Raw genomic sequence first — 21,501 nt, forward strand, 5'->3', positions numbered from 1 at the left:
TGCTCACCTGGGAAATCCTTTGCCCCCTCTTCTGGGGGTCTGTGCTGTGTTTTCCTAAGGATTGCAGGGCCCTGGCAGCACATGCTGGCCTGGGCTGGGTGGCACTCCTGGGACAGGAAGGTGCTTCCCAAGGTGTTTTGGGAGAGACAATGCAAGTCATTATTCCATCTGAATGCTTTCCAATGGGGGATTGTCCCGTTCAGCTGCTGATTAATCATTCTGTTCCATAATTGGCACTACTTGTGTGCAGCTCCTCCCTGCTAATGGGAGACAGCTGATGGAAACAGACACTGCTTTGGGCCCTGGAAGGAGCTTTCTGAGATTCTGGGAATTCCATAGAATGCTTCAAAATGGGCTTTGCTTGCCAAAAATTTTTGCTGTCATCTTTACATTTGAAAGCCCCAACTTCTAACAATTATTCAGCAAGCATCAGTGGTTCCTGTCTTTGATGGGAGTTGAGATTCTGACTCTTAAGCAGAAAGGACATGGAATTGTTCTGATTTAAAGACATTTTTAATAAGCTAGAATTACTTATTCTATAAATTCAGACCTGATGAATTTCCAGCCTTAAATAGCTTATTGAGTGTGGCTTGTCAAATAAGAAGATTACATGCTGGGCTTTAGTTAACAAGATTTTTAGAAATATGAAGCACAAATATTGAAAAGCTTCAGCACGCAGCAGTGGCTGTGTTGCCTGGCACTCACTAATTCTGAAGGTGTTTCTGCTGCAAATCTGTGTTTGTAATTTATTCACTGGGCTCCCTGGGAGCTGCTGGGTGACCATGGCTCCTGCAAAGCTCTGGGAAGCTGTGAGTGGCCCAGGGCAGTGTCACCACACATTGTCACACACTTCCAGCTGGGACTGGGCATTCCCAGGAGTCTCACTGAGCTCAAACTGCTGAGGAACTGGGAGAAGAGTGAGCAGAGCCACTTACCTGTGGTTTACTCCAACTTGGAATGGCAGCACTGGGTTTTCTGAGCCAGTTCTGTCCCAGCCTGGTGCCTGGGGAGCTTTGGCTGAGGGGAGCAGCCACATCACCTGGAGAGCTTGGATCTGTGCAGGGCTGGAAGTTTTGCTCTGCAAATGAGTATGTTGGAGAACTACACATTGAGAGAAATTCAATTTATTTTGTACAAGGTAGGATACCTTTGCACAGTGAACAAATATATTACAAATCTGTCTTGCCTTAAAAAAGTATTGCCATTTTGGTGCCTGTTTCCTAAGCTAACGCTGATATACAAGAAGGTATTTTTTTGTTGGTTTTGTTGTTTTTTTTTTTTCCTGTTAGGCTCTATGCACATCATTGCATTTGGTTTCAAAATCCTGCTTTGAAAAAAACAAACCAAACAATTGAGCACATCTCTGCTCTTTGGAGTCTCATTGCAAACTACAGCAACACACAAACGTGGGTCAGGCCAGCAGCTCAGGCTGCTTGTGCTGGGTGCCAAGGTGGGTCATAATGAGAATATTTCTTATCCAACTGCCTTTCTCTTGATATTTTTGAGGTAAGTCCTTCCATTCATGAATGTAAAATATATTCCTACTGGGCCTACAAAAGAATTGCTTCCTTACATCTCAAATAAGGCTTTCCTGGAAAACAAAACTGCTATTGCTGCTCAGCCACGGCCCCATGCACACATGCAGCACTCAGGAAACCTCGTGGGCAGGATCCTGCAGCTCAGCCAGCTCCTGCTCCCAGAGCTGGGGGTGTCCAGGCTCAGACTGGGGGTTCAGAGCCAGCCTGACCACCTGGAGAGTCCTGGCTCCAGGGGCAGAATTCCCAGAGCCAGGAGCTGTGATCCCAGGCATGTGGGCACACCCCACCACGGTGCCCCAAGGATCCGGGAGCATTCCCAGAGCTGGATCCAGCCCTGCCCCCAGGGCTCCTCTTGCCAGTCCCTGAGCCCAGCAGGTCACACTGGGACTGTGCTGTGAGCAAACCCACGGGGCTGGTGTCATCCTCTTCTGCTTCCATCAGACTGGCAATGTGCAACAGAATAGTTTTATATTTAAAAGGCAATCAACTTGCTACTTCCACGTTTGCCTAATAAAATTACATACTTAGAGTCAATACTACTTCATGCTCAAAATCTACAAGGAACTAACGGCAAGTACTCTACTTTCTAGGTCAATAGAGATTATAAATTAAAAAAAATATCATGGTGGCTCAGTCCAAAATTTTACCATAGGTCAGACCCTTGATAATTACTTCACAAACAGCTGCTGAAAAAGAAAACCCAGTTTCAGCTCCATTTAATGACATTTCAGGTAGAATCATCAACGGATAAAGTGGCACTACATGGTAATGCACATCAGATTAAGAGGTGTCATCAGTGGCATGCTGACAGTGAATGATGAGGAGATGGTTTGGGAAGATGGGAGAGAGAAGCCGGTGTGGCTCAGCTTTGAGAAAGGAAATGAAACCAGAGCTGGTCTGTGCAAACCCGCAGTGTCCCAGGGCAGGAATTGGAGGGGCAGCAGCTTAAACTGCCTGACAGATCTGCTGGACTTATCTACCAAAAGAGAAGCTGCATAAGGAAAATCAAAGCCTACCTGTGCCAATCAGCGTTAAAAGTGTGGTGAGATGGGTGTGAGACTCATTGTGGAAACTCCATTCGTTAGCAAAGATCAGGGGACGTTTGGAAGGATATTAAAAACCACACAGAAAGTGTCTGTGTTAATATTCCCCAGCTCAAATCCTCTGGTACTGAATATAGAGATAACAATCTCAATGCTAATTACCAAGCATGATCTGCACAGGTTGCACATGGTGATGGCAGTAAATGAGTATTGCAGACAGTGAAATGACAGATTTCCCTGCTCTCATTCAGAAAAATGTCCATTCCCATGACAAAGATGAAAATAAATTCCAGCGTATTCCTCGTCACCTTGTTCCTAACAGTACAAGGTTTCTCGATGCAGTTGGTAGAAATGTACATCCTGAAGTCCTTCTACTTAGCATGTTTTTGTGGTTTATTTTACAGCAAAGCCAGGGTTAGAACACGCCAGGGAGAGTTTTTGCCTGGAGCATGAAGACCTTCCTGGGGTGCTGTGCTCCAGTCCCACATGGAGGAGGCTCTCATTAGTTCCAGGTACCCATACAAAAATGTCTTTATAAATAACATCATGCAGCAGCAGTTGGCCCAAGCTGATGTCGTGTCAGGTCCTTGCCAGTCCGCAGGAAAGGAAGGAGCAGCTTCTCCTCTGCTTCCTCCCAGTCAGTGTTGGCAGCAGTGCCCAGTGAGGTCCGTGCCTCTAGGACTGCTTGTCCCAGGAAGGGCCGTGGGTGGGGCTGTGCCGGACGGGCAGCAGGTCGTAGTGCCCGGGAATGTGGCTGTTCCTGGGCAGGTCGTACGGGTTCTGCAGGTAGCTGGCGCTCCGACTGCGGCCGTCTTGGACTATGCTGACTGTGGGCTCTGGGGGAGCAAGGACAACTGGGTTGTGATGACCAGCAGCAGTCCCAAAACTCCTGATGCTGTGGGTCCTTTCCAGCTCAGGACATCCCCCAGTGTGGCTCATTCCCCAAACCAACACACCAACACTCAGGCCTTCCCCCTGCCAGTTTGTCCCTGTGCCACACCAAGCCCAGGATCCTTTCTCAAACCAGCACCTCCACCAACCCCCTGTGCCACCCACTGCTTACCAACTTCGTAGATGTTTTTGTTGGCTGTTGATGAAGTTGGCATTTCGGAATAGGGGGACTCCCTGTGACCAGGTGATTTCATTTCCACGTAGCTGCTCTCAGAGTGTTTGCAGGTTAGAATGGGGGGGTCTTTAATGGTGGCGTATGGGTTTTCACTGCTGTTCAGGGAACAAGTGCTGGAGCTGCACACGGATTCTTTCATATAATCTGCAAAACAAGAGTGGAGTGGGTGCGTTAGGGTCATTAGCTTAATTAGGTTAATTACAACTGAGCCTCTGCAGGAAGGCTGGGGGGGACAAGGGGACAGGGAATAAGGAAGATCCTTGAAGCCTCCAGCACAGACACCCGGTGCTTGTGCTCTGGGTGTTCCAGACCATTGCATCCATCACTCACTAGCAGGAAAGAAATGAAAACCTGCTCAGTACTGAAGGTTTTCCTGTGGAAGGTTCTAGCTGTCATTTAGTGCAATATTCAGTTTGAGGTGGCAATCCTTTCCCTCCCTCCCCCTAATTCCTGTGGAGCCGTTTACCCCGCTCCGCCTGCCCCGCAGAGCCAGGCGTGGCTGTGAGCAGTGGCTCTGCAGGCAGGACCTGCTGCTGGGGCCTGGGGTGCTCAGCCAGCTGCAGGGTGAGTCCTGGGGCCTTGGTCACATCCAGTGCCCTGAGCTGGAGTGCACAACGTTGCCACAGGCTCTGAACTGCACCAGTGCAGCCTCTGCATGTGCAGCCCCTGCCGGTTTCGGGGTTATCCAACATCCTACAATTGGGAACCCTTGGGTTTCCACAGAGGGGGACAAGCCTCCATCTGAGCCTGACTTTTGCTCTGCTTTTTTCCCCCCTTTGCTGTAGACATCTCCTGCTCCTCTCCCCTGGGCTGGAGAGGAGGTGACAGAGGCACTACATGGGGAGAACAAGGTTGGCATGAGAGCTGCCCTGTCGGTGACCCTGGCTGGGATAGGCCAGCCTGCTGCAAGGTACAGTGCCAGTCTTGCTTTAAAAATAAAAAACAATAGAGAATAAATAGGTCTTAACATTGACATTCAAGAACGTGCCATTGCTGCTGTGTGCATCCTGCTGGGCAGTGCCAGTAATTTAGAATTAGAGCGATGCAATGAAAGATGAGGCATTTTCTTGTGCTGGGTTACAGTACAAAGGCAGATCCTGGTATATATGAAATACTCCCGGTGAAATAGGGGGACTTGCAAAATAGCTGCAATCCCAGCTGCCCCCGCTGTCTAGTATGGGAGACAAAAAGAGAAATTCAGGTTAAGAAATAGACAGACAACACGACATCGCTTCTCCGCTCCAAACCTCGGCTCTGAGCCTGCCAGCCCCGTCCTGCTCCCTCACTGCCAGCTCTGTCACTGATTGTCCCTCCTCAAGCTCTGGCCTTGTTTCTGTGTGTGTGTCTGTGTGTCTGTGTGTCTGTGTGTCCAGCTCCCCAGGTCCTGGTTCAGCCCTGAGGGAGGTGCCAGGTCGTGCTCTGCCAGCTGCAGCCAGGTGTTGCCTTTCTGGGCTCTGATTTCAGTGGCACCAACAAGTGTGGGGAGGCCTCAGCTCCCAGGGTCAGTGAGAGCAGCTTGCTGGGAAGCTCCACTGCACACAAATGGCTGGCACCATCAGGGATGGCAGAGGCCTGGCAACCTTTATTTAGTTAGAAACTCCTTGTCTGACATCAGCCTGGGTGGGATGAGCAGTGCCTTTGGTTCCAAGTGAAACACGCCTGGTTTGGTACATGACAGGAGATGGGAACCAAAGCAACACCAACATTCCCTGGCTGTTGGCTGCAGGGTTTGTCCCTCCAGTGTCACCAAGCCCAGCCCAGTACAAGCCCGTGGAAAACTGCCCCATCCCATCCTTCTACAGAGAGATGGAGCAACCCTGTGAGACCAGAGGTTTCTGCACATGAGTGAGCTCAGTGTTGGCTTTTGCTGTGTGTGTGACTTGAATCCAGGTGCCAGAGTCTGGGATCTGCTGGTGTTAGAGGTGAGGAAGCCATAGACAGACAAATGAAAGCTCAGCTCCACCTGCCAGCAAGTTACAGCTCCTGGTACCTACTGTAGGAACCCAGAGCTCGTTAGGAGAGCCTGGGCAGCCTTGAACGAGCCAGCTCTGCACTTTGAGAGAGGGACATGAAGATTATCATAAACTTGCATCTCAAGCAGTGCTGCTGAGCAGATACCCACAGGGCAAAAGGCAGGATTCCCTCTGTGCCCCAAGACTCCCCTGCAAACCATTCCCTGTCAGCACCACGGCTGGGAGGGAGCAAATCAAACCAGAGCTGGGTGTACATTCAGGAAATGTTGATGATAAAGGGCTGCTGGCTGCTACAGCAGAGCAGAGTGAGAATTCCTCCTGCAGAGCTGCAGCTGCAGGTGAATAGCTGTGTGGTTTGTTTATGGAATTGGGCAAATTGGAGCTGGCAAAGGCAAAAATCCCAGCACATCAGCTGTTTTATTTCATCCAGCTCAGCTACCTTTATCTCCCTAAGCTAAAATTCACCTGTACTGCAGTCAGGGCTGACATTACCTCCCAGGCAGGTGTCCCTCAGCCCTTCCCTTCCCAGGACCAGTTGGAAGAGACCAGTGAATACCACTCAGGCTGCCCAGACTTGTTTGGCCTCTCCCAGGAATTGCCTTTTCCCAGGAGATGTTGAGAAACAACGTGCCTGAGAGCCCTGACGTAAACAGGAGCTCTGTGTCTGCCTGGGATCAGACCTTTGCTTTGGACACAATATATTTTATGGAGCACCAGTGGATGTTTGGAATTCTGGGTTTCACCAGGGAGTCATTAGCCCTCAAGAAACATTATGTGCAAGATCATGGGGATTTAACTCTAAAGGCTGCAGCAGCAGCTGAGTTACTTTGTTATTAAGGTAATCTGGGGACAATTAAAAGTCTGGCATCAACTGTCAAATTTTGTTTCATGGATTAATTTAAGCAGAACAAACGTATTTAGAGATTCTCAGCCCATGGTGCTGCAGCCATGTGTGAGCCCTGGCTGTGCTGCCCCCTCATCCCTCCCTGCCACAAGGTCCAGTTCCCATGGAGGTGAAAGCTCTGCCACACAGTTCTGGGACTCACTGGAAGCACTCAATCAACTGGACTTCCAGAGAAATATTGGGAATATGCTCTAATTTTGAAGTCCCTGCCTTGTGTGTTGCCTGGATACCGATCACCAGACCTTTGGAGGGTTTATTTTTGTTAGCAGGGACTGGAAATGTCCCTCCCACACTTTGAGTTCCTCTCTTCTGCCCTGAATTTCCCCCAGCATCCTGCTGCCAGGCCTTGGATCCCCCAGGCCAGGTGAAGTGCTGAGGGGAGGTGCTGTGCCCTGCAGAAGGTGCTCTCCTGCTGGTTAACCCTTGCTGGGATGGAGTGTCTGTGCTGCCTGCTGTCCCTAAGCCAGCCTTGGCTGCTGCAGGGACAGTGACACAGTGAGGGCCCATTGCTGCTTCTCTGGGGGACACAGGAGTGGGGACACAGCCTGTACAACATCCTGTACAACAACCAGGGGAACCACTCTGAGCCCAGCCCTGCATCCCTGGCACCAGTGCTTCTCTCTGCTGGGATTTTCCTGGCTCTTCTGCAAAGTGTGGGTGTTTTTTCCTTAAAATGATCATGCCTGAGGTCACATCATTCCATAGGTACAGCAATATTCATTGAAACAACCAAACCTCTAAAAACCAAAGGACTCAGCTGAAAGGAGAGGCTCAGGAATGGTATCACTGAGCACCATGCACAGGGAAGGAACTGCTCAGAAGCCTGCTCTGAAAACCCTGGTGCCTGTTGAGCCCCTGTCACCAGGTGCCACAGGGCACTGGACTGCCAGCCCCTCTCTGCTGCTGTCAGACACTGAGTTTTACACCTGGCAGTCCCAGATCTCTGTGCCTGACCCCTGGAGCTCCAGAGCAGCTCAGCCACCACACCCCTGGTGCCAGGGGCCACCCCTCTGCTGGTGCCTGCCCTGGGCACAGCCCCAGCCCTGCTCTGCTCAGAGAGCTGGGGGAGCAGGAGGTGGCCCAGGTTCAACACAGCCTCAAGCCCCCTGTGCCCTCTCCCTGCAAGGCTCTGTGTGAGACCAACTGCAGGCCAGGCTGTCCCCAGTGAGACCACACTGGTGGGAAAAGATATGGTTTCAATGTGGATGAAAGCAGACAAAAACTGGGCACCTGCCTGCCAAGTCTTTTTGCTGACAGAATCCAATTGTTTGGGACTGGGAGTTTCTTCCTCTCCATTTTCTGAGGAATGTGGTGAGTCAGGGCCTGGCAGGGCAAGGAGAGCTCACTGAGCATTGGGCACATTCCCAGCTCCTCCTGGGAGGAGACTCCCCTGGGACTGGAGCTGCCACGGAGCCCTGGGGCTGCCTGAGCCCAGGAATTGCCTTCAGAGGGGCCTTGGGAACCTTCAGGCAGCTGCTCCTGTGAGCCCTCAGCTCCTGAGTGCCTGCAGGTGAGCTCCCAAACACACCTGGGAAGGCAGGTGTGTCCCCATGTCCCAGCACCCCGCCCCTGCCAGTGCCAGCCCTGCCAATCTGAGGCAGCTGAGCAGCCACAGAGAATTCCAGCTCTGCCTTCTGAGCCTGATTTTTCAATTATAAAGGGATAAACATGTAAAGGAAATGGTTCAGATCCTAAAAATTAAGAAAATATGTAGCATCTGAAAATGCATTTCACAGTTTGCTGTGACTGTGATTCTTTCTCTCTGCCCCCACTGGTCCCCCTCTGTGTGACTGTGCCTGTGGATGGGAGTTCCTGCTGCATGTGCTTAAGGCACCTTTAAACTTTGTAAACACAGTAATTTAGTTTAAACTAATGAAGTTAATAGCTCCATGTAAAGAGAACAACTAACTCTATTATAATAAGATTTTCTATTTTGAAAAAGGAAATCATTGAAGTAGCTGAAACCAGTGGATTGAGTATTTTGTAGATCATAAATCATATATATCATATAAATACATAATCCATTTGATATTTTTGCTTTAGCTTTATCAACAAAGAGTTGGTCATGGATGCTTGGTTTCCTTTGGTTATTCTGTGTGGTAAGGTGATGTTCTAGCACATATTGCATCCCTGTCTTTAGAGAACAGCAGCTACAAAGTGAATATTGATCTCTAGGCCTGGCTATAAGTTGGTTAATGCTTTTTATGTGGAATAGCTTTCGATATTCCCTGTTAGCTGGGACAGAGGTGTGGCCATGGCAGAGCAGGGGGGTCTGGCAGCAGCTGCTGTCCCCACACTGAGCCAGCACCAGCCCGAGGGCACTGCAGGGACAGGCTGTGGGGTGTTTCCCTCCTGGGTCACTGAGGGACATTCCCTTGGATTCTGATCCAGGACCTCAGCCTGACAGCTCCCTATTCCTCAGGAGACAGATTGATTGCTCAATCTTCTGGAGCACAAGCTGAGTGTGCCAAACCCCAGCCAGGGGCAGTGGGAACCACCGTGCCAAGTGTTCCTGTGGCCCAGACTCACTGGGGTATCTCGAGTGTAAACGTGGAGGAAAAGTGAAACAAAAACCTCTGAGCCCTGTGCTCCTGACTGATCTGAGATCCTGTTTTAGCCCTGCCCTGGAGTCAGTGCCCACAGCTGCTGGTGCCAGTGTGAGGGGACCTCCACCTCAGGGAAGGCTCTTCTCCAGCTCTGCTCTAAATCCCTCTCAGCAAAGGGCACGAGCAGGGGCAGTTTCTTTCCTAGGGGCTTTCAGTGAGCTCAGCATGGCCAGGAGCCAAGAGCAGGGCAGCAGAGCACTCTGCCACCAGCAGCTCCCCCAGAGCCCTTGCTGGTGGCCAGTGGGTCCTACCTGAGTGTGCCCTGGCCAGCTCCAGCTGCCCCTCCTGCCCTGAGCTGAGCCCTCCCTTTCACCCTGTGCTGCAGAGCCCGTGGCCCTGCAGAGCTTTGCATCCAGACTTGGTGGCCCAGGAGTGCTGGGAGCCAGGCAGGCAGCTGGTGTGGTGCTGGCTCTGTCCCTCCCTGCCAGGCTCCTATCTCACCTCTTCTAGGACACCCTCCTCACACCTGGGCAGGGTTCTGCAGCTCTGGATACCATACCTTTGAAGCTTTTTTCCATTATGTATGTGTTCTGACGTCTATCCATCCCACAAGCACCTGCATAAAAATGATATATAATGGAAAACAAATAAATATTTATGCAAATTGGATTGCTTTGACTACTGAGCAGCATATATTCTTCCCTCTAAATTGTACATCAAGGCCCTCATTTAGGAAGGCTCTTAAGCACATCCTCAGCTGTAAGCACACACTCAGCTCCAGCAGGGAGCCTGGAATTATGCATGTGCTTAAGAGTTTCCCTGGAAGGGAGAGCTCTCTGCAGCAGGGTTACCAAGAACTGCCATCCATCAGGAGATCAGGATAAAAACCTTCTGCTGAGACATTCATTACTGGAATGGTGTGAAGGAAGCCTAAACCACGCCCTTCCCAATCTGGGTCTGCAGGTTGTGTTGCAGCACTCTGTGACTAATTTTAGGCTTCGTTTTGTTTGTGGAGAGTGTGTTATTTAACTCACAGCCTTAGACTCTAAGCTGTGTACAATCTTCTTAAATCAGCTACTATCACTTTGCTCGTGAATTTGCACAGTTCAGTGACTGATGTGACAACAGTCCCTGAGTGACCACTGTGCTGTGACAGCACAGCACCAGCAGCAGAGCTGACAGCAAATTCTGTCTGCAATTCTGCCTTGTGCAGCTCCAGAGGAACTTGCTGTTCCTCACAGAAGCTGAGACAGAAGGGCAAGGGGACCTTTTCCATTTTAACTCCTGCAAATTACCCTAGATATCAATCAAAAGGAAAATCTAATGTAAGCCTTTAAATCTCTTTAGCTATAGAGTCTGGTATTTCCTATTGACTGGGACAATCAATACAAATTTGGTTACTGAGAAATGTCCTTGTGGCTTATGGGATTCCCAGTCAAGTAACTCAGTTACACTGGGAAAAGAGCCCTGCAAACAGTGTGTACAGAGGTCTCCCAGCTATTTGTCCTTGTGTGTCCTCAGACCTCTGCAGGAAAATTGTCATGGCCATGGGCAATGCTGTACCAGCCCCTTTTTCATGACAGCTTCATTCTTCTTTTGCTAAATAAGGGAAATGACTAAATTAGACAATAAATGTGTTACTGGCACATCAAAGACAAACCAACCCTCTGCTCTGGTTCCCAGTGCCCTCCCCTGAGCACAGGGAAGGGGCTGGGGGCACTGACTGGCTCTCTGTGACAGGGCTCTTCTGGCCATGATAACCCCAGTCCATTCCAGCACCTTCTGCTCTGTTTTGCACCAGGAGCTCCCAGACTCACCCTGCTGCAGAGGGCAGGGCAGGCTGGGGCTTTGGGCAGGATGAGCTCTGTGCTCTTTCCCTGCTGTGTTCTGCTCAGAGTGAGGATGGAATCAATTCATCCCCTGGCCCATGGCCACGGGGCTGGGGCTCCCCAAGGCCACCCCTGGGGATGCTCCTGCCTGGGCTGAGCAAATCTCCAGGGGCAGCAATGTCCAAGCAATATCTGGGGCTCACCCCATGGAGCAAGGCTGAGAGGAGCACTGGAGAGATCTCAGGGGAAGGGGCTGTACCCACACAGAAGCAGTGGCAGGGAACAAAGGGGAGGTGCATTGCCCTTGGGAGGGCCACACAACCCCTTCCCAAACCAAAATTCCCTGTAATTTGAGTTTTTTTCTTTTATCTGTTATAATACTGTGGGTTTATGACCCATTGTTTTGTATTCACTGACTTTCAGGGAGGTGAAATGAATAATGGACACATTATTTTTTAAACTGCAAAAGTAGTTAATGTGGAAAAGTCCTAAACAGGCCAGGGATCTGGCATTTTACTAAAGTCCAGGTTTAAGTTGAAGCTAAATTATCTCTGGTGAAATCAGAGTTTCAGCTGGAAATAGTTTTCCACATCTTTTGGCTTTGAGAAAGAAATGGAGTCAGTTATGAATCAAACTTATAGCCTTTGGTCCTCTGGAATAAATGCAGCTTTGAGTCACTCATAATGTGCTGCAAGTCCCACTTTAGTGTCTGCTAAAAAGCCACCACAGAAAAACCCAGCCCTGCCTGCAGCCACTGTGCCCAGTGCTCCAGATAATGAGACAAGAACCTTTCCTGAGCTCAGCTCAGTGGCTGGGCAGTTTCACCTGCTAGGATGGGAGCTGGGAGCTGGGCTCTGCCACTGCAAGAGGGATTACTCACAGGGCAAACAATTCCAGTTCTGCAACATGACACAGGAAATGCAAGGAGAAGCCATTCCCCAAAACAAGGACCAGGCTGCCTTGGGCAGGCAGTGACACAGGAGGGTGACAAAGCCACCTCTTCTTGGCACCACAGAGTCCCCAGACTCTGGTGTCTGGAGCCCACGTTCATGGGAATTGTCTGTGCTCCTCCCCAGACTGCACTGAACACAATCTCTGAAAAACTGGAGTTTGAAGCTCACAAGCAAGTGCAGCAGTAAAAGTACAGGCTTTGTCCTTGCATTTCTTGGGAAGAACATGAACCTGGCAAACAAAGTCCTGCAAAGCAGGTGAACCACCTGCTCTGATGAGATCCACTGCAATTAAGAAAATCCTTATCACTGCAGGTTTTAGGAGATGAGTGTTCAAGTTAATTTTGGCGTGGCTATTCTTAAAATTTCCTTTCCCCCGCTATAATTCATGTTTGGGACACCTGCAGTTTCTAACAGGGCTCCAGACACATCTGGGAGCCTGGTGCTCATCTCTGGCTCCCATCCTTTGGGATCACAGGAGGTGTCGCTGGCTCAGGAACCACTGGAGAGTTTCCATCCATTCCAAATTTCTCTTCCATTTCTCTTCCATTTCCCTCTTTTCTTGGCTCACTCCCATCTGCAGTCTGTGACAATTCCTGGGGTCACAGCAGAGGAGCTGGGCAGTTGTCCTCTGCTGTTTTAACTTTTGAACTGAATCCAGCCCTGCCCAAGGCTTGGCTGCTCTTCCAACAGCATCAGTGTTATAAAACCAGGGCTGATCATGGGATCAGAAGGGGGAACACATTTTTAACTGTGGCTCTTCCATGCTTGATGAAGTTTGAAAGTCAGGATTCCCTGTGTGACCTTATTAGACTTTTATTTTATGTTTATAATTCAAAGTTGAAGATTTTAACTCTCTTCTGAAATTTCCATGAGAGGAACCTGTAGCTTTTACTGCACAACAGTAATACCAGGAACTGAAAACTTTTTATTTTCTTGTAAAAATGGCCTTGATCTGAGCAAGGAGTCAACATTATGAAAGTTAGCATGAGCAGGCATTAATTCTGGTACTGAAGAGAAAGAAAACCAATCTAATTTTCCTCAATTAGTTTGAAAAAAGAAAGAAAAAGTTATCTTGGATGCAAAATGCCATGGGGAAATAATTGAGTGTTTTGCTGGAGGCCCCTTAGCTAAAGTATTTATCACTTCTAGATCATTCTTGCTGCAGAGGCATTTAGCATCATTTCTGCTGGTAAAATAAAATGCATGAATGCAGAACAGAGGTGGCATATGGGGAGCTCAGGACAGCACAAATTAAACACAAATAAAGCAAATAGTGTGCAAAAGAAGCAGCAAAATGGTAAAAGGAAAATTAATGTGGATAGCCTCACACACAGCCCCCTCCATGTCCCCATACAAAGAAGCACAAGAGTGGTTCTGCAGCTTTTTACACAGAAAACATCGATGGTGTTCAGGATGAAAAGATTTGGCGCTGAAGCTTGACAGGTTTGTGATTTTCCTGATGCAGGGATGCTCCTCTTTGGAGTGGGCCCAGGGGCATGGCAGGATGGGATGCTGCTGCTGCCCTGTGTTCATTCCTTTGCCATGTGAGCTGTGAGAAAATCGACCTCAGAAATCCCATAATATCCCTTAATGTTGCACTTTCCCTCCTCCTGCATGTTTTCAGTGAGATGTTACTAATCCCAGGACAGGAAAGGGCAAATGCTTTTGGCCACAGACGAGCCAAACTCTGAGTGCTCAGATAGGAAAACAAATAACATCCAAAGCACTAAATCTGGGCAGGATTTGAGCTAAGAGCTGCTAAAAACCCTGTTAAAACTCAAGCCAGGAAGCCAGGAAGAATAAGCTCAGAACAGGCAATTAAACTTCACTCTTGGCTTGGCTGCACTGGCTGCTGGTTCAGAATTGCCACGGAATGATTTACTGGGAGATAATGGAGCATTGCACACCCCAGCTCCCACAGAGGCTCCACACCTTCATCAAGATGCCAGTATTTAGTGCTAAGTTTTATTAAGCATGAAAGAAAAAGGAAAAAAAAAGCCAAATTTGAATTTTTAATGTCCTGAGTTAGTCCTTAAAAAAACATTTATAGAGTAGATGATAGTGATTCAACAGAGCAACCTTGGAAGGGAGACTAAAATGAATATTGACTTTGCTTTGCCAGTCTGTGGTTTGTGGTAAAGGAAACAATTTTTAATTCTCCATCTTTCACTACTGGCAATTCTGATTGTGAAATAAAGACAACACAAATATTCCTCATTATTGTTAATGCCTTTATGAAAGGCTGATTTGGATTTGGAATTGCTCTAAAGTCTACTAAAGTGATTAAAGTGTTTAAAAATTACTGACCTAGTTCATTCAGATAGCTGTAGGGTCTCCAGTCTGCAGTTTCTCTGTCAAGGATTTTGTTACTGAGCTGTTCAAAAAGTATGATAATGGGTTAATGCTGGAAGAGACAGACAGTTCCCACCCCAGTCTACAGCCCAAGGATGCCAGGAATAAAAATGGGAGGTGATTCCTGCCTTGGCCTCACCATCTCAGCCCTTTATCTGTGTGAGTTGGACAGCTGTTATTAGCATTAGGGAAAATCACAAAGGAAAGGCACTTCACCAAGCCATGAACACAAACATGCTGGGAAACACAGGATTTCCTTTGGAACCACGACTCGATGCCTTGGACGTGGGGTGATGCTCCAGACTAACCCATGGAGGTGGATGGATCAAAGCCCCTCCAGCAGCATGCACAGAGGGGCTGCCTGGAGCTCCAGGGTCTGCTGAGCTCTGGGTGCACTGAGGAGATGCAGGGGAACACGAGTTCTCTCAATTCAAGGAAAATAACTTCGGCAATGATGGAGCACAGAGGCTCCTGTGGATCTGCCAGCCAAGAGGAGAGTTCAGGGCTGCCCTCCAGGTGCTGCTGCTGGGACAGCACCTCCCAGAGCGTGCAGTGACAGGAGAGGGGCCTCTGTTTGGGGTGCATGTCCCCACTGGGCTGGGACAGAGCAGAAGGGGCTCCACAGAAGAGCAGTCACCAGCTGAGCCCTGCAGGGAGGGTCTGGGAATTGCTGTAGGTGCTAAAACTGCTGAGTTTTGCTCCTCACATTATTCCCTTGAAAGCCACAGCTGCTGGAATACAGCTGGTCCTGAGGAGCTGTCAATTCAAGAGCAAATCCCAACCTTGTTTCTGAGAAGTTGTGAAGCCATCACTGCCCTCCTGTGTCTGCTTTCAGACTGGGAAGCTCCTGCTGTGTTTGGAAGCAATCAGCTCTGCTATATTACTGTATTTACAGGAAAATGCTGAACAAAAAGGAGGTTGAAATTGAAAGAGAATATTCAAAATTACAACCTTTCATTTTTCCTGATCTATCATTCCTTTTTGCTTCGCTGTCTTAACAGGTTTTCAGACCTGCAACAAATCCCCCACTGATGTATTGAAACCTATTGGGATATTAAATCCCAGCTGGGGCCCAGCACCTACAGCCACATTCCAAAGGCATTTTCAGCCCTCCACAGTCCTTTCCACCAGCCCTCAGTGCTCTGCCACCCCACCCTGGGGTACAGCATCCTGTGTGTCCCTGTGCCCACAGTGCTCCCACTGTCCTTGGGCACTGAGGAAGCTCTGCAGGAAGCCTGGAGAGCCCAGGAATCATTTCTGGATCATCCAGCAGCTCCCTGTGCTTCCCCAAACTGGGAATGAAACAGAGACAGCAGAGGGTGGATGGATGGAGGGATGGATGGATGGATGGATGAAGAGATAGATGTCAATGGATGGATGATGGATGATGGATGGATGATGGATGGATGGATGGATGGATGGATGGATGGATGGATGGATGGATGATGGATGGATGATGGATGGATGGATGGATGGATGGATGGATGGATGGATGGATGATGGATGATGGATGGATGGATGGATGGATGGATGATGGATGGATGGATGATGGATGGATGATGGATGGATGATGGATGGATGGATGGATGAATGGATGGATGATGGATGGATGATGGATGGATGATGGATGGATGGATGATGGATGATGGATGGATGGATGGATGAATGGATGGATGATGGATGGATGGATGGATGGATGATGGATGGATGGATGGATGATGGATGGATGGATGATGGATGGATGATGGATGGATGGATGGATGGATGGATGATGGATGGATGGATGGATGGATGGATGGATGATGGATGGATGATGGATGGATGGATGGATGATGGATTAAGAGATGGATGGATGATGAAGAGATGGATGGATGATGGATGGATGGATGAATGATTGATGGATGATGGATGGATGGATGGATAATGGGATAGATGGATGAAGAGATGGATGGATGGAGGGAAGGGGCAGTTGGACAGCCCAGCAGTAGCAGGGGGATGAAGAGCAGATCCATTTGGATGAGGTCACTGGGAGGAATTCGAGCTTTGACATCACCAGTTCTCCTCAGCAGAGCCCACAGCTTCGTTCTTCTCTTCAAAACTTGCAGCCAGGACACAAATGCTGATTTTTCAACCCAGCTGCACCACTAAGAGCACATTTGTTAAAGTCTTGAGGTTTCTATTAAAAGCTGTAGGTTTGCAGGGTTTATAAATCAGCTCACAAACCTAAAATTTGGCATGAAGAGCTACAGGCTAGAATTGATTTTTTTTAATGAAATGATTTTGGGACATTTCTAAGTTTTTCTGAATGCAGTTTTTCTGAATGTGATTATAGCTGTCTTTTTGTGCTACTATCAGTTCTTAACACACTATAATTTGTTAAATTTTTTTTCTTTTAAAGACAGAAAATACTTCAATTTTTTGCTGTGAAGCGAAATTGCTTTTCTGGAGGAAGAAATCTTTCATAGTAAATTTATCCATTAAAATTCCAGGCTGGTAATTTTAGCAATTTGGTTAAAACTACCTCATATCTGGCAATTTTTCCTTGAAGATCAACGAGATACCAGCCTGAGTAAAGCAAAGTCATTATCTGCCTGTCTGAAACAGCTGGATAGATGACAGTGGCCACTTGATCACCTCCAGCCATTTGTCAATGCCCAGGTTTTTAATCCATGGTGATTAGGCAAAGAAGTGCTGGCAGGAATTCCATCATACCTTTATCCTCCAGGAGAGCAATCAATAATTTGACATTTGCTTCCCTTAACTACTGACTTCAGCTCTCCCTGGTCCAAGCTTGTGCTGCTCAGTTTTAGATGTCCATCCTGAATGTTCTGCAGCCATTCTGTATTTGCAGTCCTCCTTTTTCTTGGACAAGTTTTAGTCAAAGGTACTTAACTGCTGCTTTCTGTACTGAATTCCTTTTTATTAGCTGGGTGACATCCAGTCAGACCATTTCCAGTGACCTCTGTTTTGCATTTTCGAATTTTATGTGAAGTCTTAGGTAGAATTTAGAACTTCCTTTAATAGATGTGAAACTGCAGGCTTTAAAAAATCAGGACATCTAATAGCAATTGATTTTTATGATGTCTGTAGAAACCAACACCTGGACTTTTGCTGTGAAGGATGAGGGTGGAATTATGAGCTTTGCAAAAGCTCAAGGTGAGAATCCTCCATCTGCTTGTGACCAGTACAGCAACCTCATCCTTTACACTGAGGATTCTTCACAAACTTTGCAGCACTTGGTAGAAGTGAGATCTGCTTTTGCTTCACTCACAATTCAAAAACTCAGACACAAAGCTGGCCTTGAAACCCTGAGAGAGGTTCTGTGAGTGTTCCTGCCAGACACCCTCTGAGCAAAACAGGTCCTCAGCATCTGAAATCTGGTCTGTGGCTCAGCAATGAGAGCTCTGATGTGAAGATACAAGTATGGAGGTGTGTGATCTCTGTTATCTGCTTTGAAAATTTTGGTGCAGTAATTCTGTGGCAAAAGTTCACCTGAGTTCATGTCTGAAACTCCTCAGTAACTTGCAGTATCATTACTAGTTGGTGCTGCACATGTCATGAGAAAAAAGGCCAAACCTATTTGTAGGAGCTCACAGTAAAGTATCTCCTGACTCCAATGGTTCCAAAATTTCCCCTGAGCTGACTTGCCAAGCTCTGTCCTGTGGGAAGAGCAGTTACTTGTGACAAAGTGCTGGGAGGTAAAACCTGCACTGAGATGCTGGAGCCTCCTCCTGAACCTCAGAGCTGCAGATGCATTCCCAGGGAGCTTGCACAGAGATGGAGCTCAGCCCTACAAGCTCCTGCTGGCACCTGGCACAGGCTTGGGGACAGGACTGGGAGGGCTTGGATCCCCCAGTCCCTGTGTCCAGCTGCCTTTTACTGCAAACACCCAGGCACATCATCCCTCAGAGAGCTGATCAAGCTCCATTTGACCATAATCAGATTTCTTTGTCCCATTAGTCTTCCTGGGAAGCTATTCCAAAATCTCACTGATCTGATGGTGGAAATCTAATTTCCAGCTTCGATGCATTCATGGCCAGTTCATCCTCATTTGTTCTCGAGCCAGCTCTGTCATCTCACTTCAATAGCTCTCCTCCCTCCTGGTGTTTACCTTGCTGTATTTATACATGGCAATCATGCTCCCCCTCAGTGCTCATTTTGCCAGATAAAAGCAGCCAAGCCTTTTTTCAGTCTCTTCTCATAGGCTCCCCCTCACCCTCCCACTTGTTTTCCTCCTGCCTGTGTTCCAGTCTGTGCTCCACTGGCACAACCACCCGGCCCCAAACACACTGGGGAGGGTTTAATGCTGGTGCTTGTCTCTCAGCAGCTTCAGTGGTTCACCTCCAGGACCTGAGCAGTGGCCAAATGTCTGTCTGGCAGAGGGAGAATGAGGAGGTGAGTCCTTCCCCCTGCTGAAGCCTGGCCCTGCTCCCATCCCCTGCAGACAGATCCATGTCACAAACTGTCCCCAGTGCAGTGCTGGGCCCTTTAGCTCCTGCTAAACCTCACCCACCTCCTTCCCTCCAGAGCTGCCACCCTGGGAACTGCAGCAGGGTCAGTACACAGTGCTGGGAGTCCCCAGCCAGGGATCCTGGAGATGGGAGAGAGATGGGACAAGAGAGCAGGAAGGAAATAGGAATTACATGTGTAGAGTTGGGGCAGAAAAGAGAATAGGAAAAGGGACATGGAAATAAAAAAGAGTAGAGAGATCACTAAGGAAAGAGGGGAGAAAAGGCAAAAGGCATGGGAAGAAAAGAGAGAAGGGCAGGGAATCACAGGAGGGAAAACTTTCCTCAACCCTCCTCAAACTGCAGCAGGGCTCCCAGCTGCCCTGCCTGTGTGCCCTGCCCAGGCTCTGGGACAGGAAAAGCTCCAGCCCAGAGCCCCAGCCCTGCTCTCCTTGGAGCACAGGGACAGTAACACATCCCAGGCTCTGGGACAGGAAAAGCTCCAGCCCAGAGCCCCCAGCCCTGCTCTCCTTGGAGCACAGGGACAGTAACACATCCCAGGCTCTGGCTCAGCACTTCAGAGAGTTCTCTGCATTCTTTTTTCATTTTGCATCTGTGCTGGTTCCTCTGTGACCCCAGCTGGCACTATAAAGAAATGAATCCTCCAAGTACAACTTGTGCACATTTCTCTGCAGAAAGTGAGAATGGCAGCAGGCAAAGTGATTTGGAAATGAACTCGTTAAGGCAGCTATTAGGGCTTTATATGCTCCTTTGTCTTACTTGGCTGCAGAGCTGCAGACAGACAAAGTGTATTTTTGGCCATCCTCAGCTATTCAGCACTGCAAAGCATCTCATTAATAAGTGAGATGGTGGGAGATCTAAAGGAAATATCAGGCCATATATTTTGATAAATACCCTGGAAATACCAGTTCTATTGGTCTTTCAGTGATTACCAGGACAACCTGACTGACTGCAATGGCCAGAGCTGCAGCAGGGGGAGCAGCTTCCAGGCGAGTCCCAAAGAACCACGTGGGGATTAAACCTTCCCAGCAGTTAATTTCTGAAGTAGTTCTGTGAGAAGATGGCACTGCAGGCTGGGAATCCAGGAGAGGTGCTGGCTTTGACCTTCTCTGAATTCATTTAAATTTCTGCAAAAGGATTAGTGGTCCAGATGGACACTCATCCTAAATTTGACATTATGAGCGTTTGCACTTTCAATTTGGGGAGCAAAAATTCATGATGCAAGGGGACCATGTACATCAAAAAACATATTTACACATCTGTCTAAACATTTCCCTGAGAGATCTCTAGAGCCAGCCTTTTTATTACAACTTAATGAGATTTTCTTTTAACAACCAAGAAATTACTTACAGGAGCACATGTAGAGATATTTTTGCCTGTCCTGTACAATACTGTCTTTTTTTCCATTAATCTTGTTCATATGGCATTCCAGTGAATAGTTACATTTGGATTAAGGTGCCACAGCCTGAAATACCATCATTTTTAAAGCTGACATCCTTGATGAAATCAACTGCATTTCCTTTTCCCCCTGCTCCCTCTGCTTTGCCCCATCTGAGCTTATTAAAGCTCCAAAGGAAGAGCTGTTTTACCATTTGCCATATCTAAATTTACTGCTAAAGTGCTGAATTGAGTCATGAATTCATTCATGTCTTGTTCATGAATGGTCTGAGGGAATCAGTTGCAACAAATGATAAGGAAGGTGCTCCTGGATGGATGTTCCAGTGCTAGGGTGGGAACAGCTCTGCTGGAGAGCCAGGAGTGACAGCAGAGCTCCCAGAATGTCCCTGGCTGAGGCAGGACAGTCCTCAAAAGCACCCCAGGCACCTTCTTGCACCTTCCTGCTTGTCTGTGTCAGCAGGGAATTTGTGTGTCTGATGTGGGGAACAATGAAACAGCAAAGTGAGATTACTGATTAATGCTGCATTGATTTACTGGTGTTGTGTTAATGGATAATTGTATTTATTGAGTTATTTATCTCTTCTGAGAAGCAAACATACCTCAGAGTTGCTAAGACACCAAGCCTTGCTGACCCAGACAGGCATGAGACTCAGTTCCCATTGCCAGACTGGGATGATCCAGGGAGGGGAAAGCCAAGCTTTCAGTGTCTGGGTGTCAGGAATGCTGCCCTGGAGTTTGAAATAACGCTGGCAGACAACAGGGCCCGAGAGACATTGCTGGAGTTGATTTCCTTGAACTGATAAGAACATTGCTGCAGTGGGGTGGGGTAATATCTACCTTACAGGAGCTGTTTCCATCCAGATTAGTGGGAAAGAAGCGTGAAGTCACCCCACATGAGAGAGTGTGGTAGCTTGGATTGGAAAAACAATGAACACTGCTGCTACCTTGGGATATATCTGGGAAGAAAACAAGTCATCACAAGATACTTTGGAAGCCACAACAGTTCTTAAGAAACTGAAAACATGGTAGAGACAATCTAGTTTAGAAATCTTTGTTGGAGTACTGGGTGTTCTAAAACATCTGCAGAGGCAATCTATGCTGCATTGTGGTGTGAAGCTCTTGACTATTAGCATTAAACATAAGAGGAAAAAAAAGCAAAATATTTTAATAATACAGTGTTATCTTCTTGAAGATGTTAATAAAGTAATTTAAATAATACAGTGTTATCTTCTTGAAGATGTTAATAAAGTAATTCCTGACAGTCCAGCTGCTTTGCAGGTGAGGGGAGGGAGGCAAAACTCAGGCTGCAACCCTGCTGCCTCCTTAGTTTAACCTATGGAAGAGCCCCTGAGCAGTCGAAACAAATGAAA

At 48.0% G+C, this 21,501-nt stretch overlaps 1 protein-coding gene across 11 annotated transcripts in view; it reads right to left on the minus strand.

The window, feature by feature from the left end:
• Window positions 1–1,108: 1,108 nt before the first annotated feature.
• MEGF11 (multiple EGF like domains 11) overlaps window positions 1,109–21,501 on the minus strand; it is a 254,601-nt gene continuing 234,208 nt past the window's right edge. For 4 of the 11 annotated variants that reach the window (XM_033070493.1, XM_033070491.2, XM_033070488.2 and 1 more), the window contains 5 exons: window positions 20,969–21,087; window positions 14,220–14,286; window positions 9,690–9,746; window positions 3,645–3,851; window positions 1,109–3,417 (listed from right to left, as the gene is read on the minus strand). In XM_033070493.1, the coding sequence (XP_032926384.1) occupies window positions 3,257–3,417; window positions 3,645–3,851; window positions 9,690–9,746; window positions 14,220–14,286; window positions 20,969–21,087 (611 nt within the window). In that variant the 3' untranslated portion in view covers window positions 1,109–3,256. Of the gene's footprint in view, window positions 3,418–3,644; window positions 3,852–4,695; window positions 4,879–9,689; window positions 9,747–14,219; window positions 14,287–20,968; window positions 21,088–21,501 lie in introns of those variants that run through there. The other 7 variants (XM_033070496.2, XM_033070492.1, XM_033070497.1 and 4 more) reach the window with 5 other exon arrangements.

Source organism: Catharus ustulatus, chromosome 12, assembly GCF_009819885.2.
Source record: "Catharus ustulatus isolate bCatUst1 chromosome 12, bCatUst1.pri.v2, whole genome shotgun sequence".
NCBI lineage: Eukaryota > Metazoa > Chordata > Aves > Passeriformes > Turdidae > Catharus > Catharus ustulatus.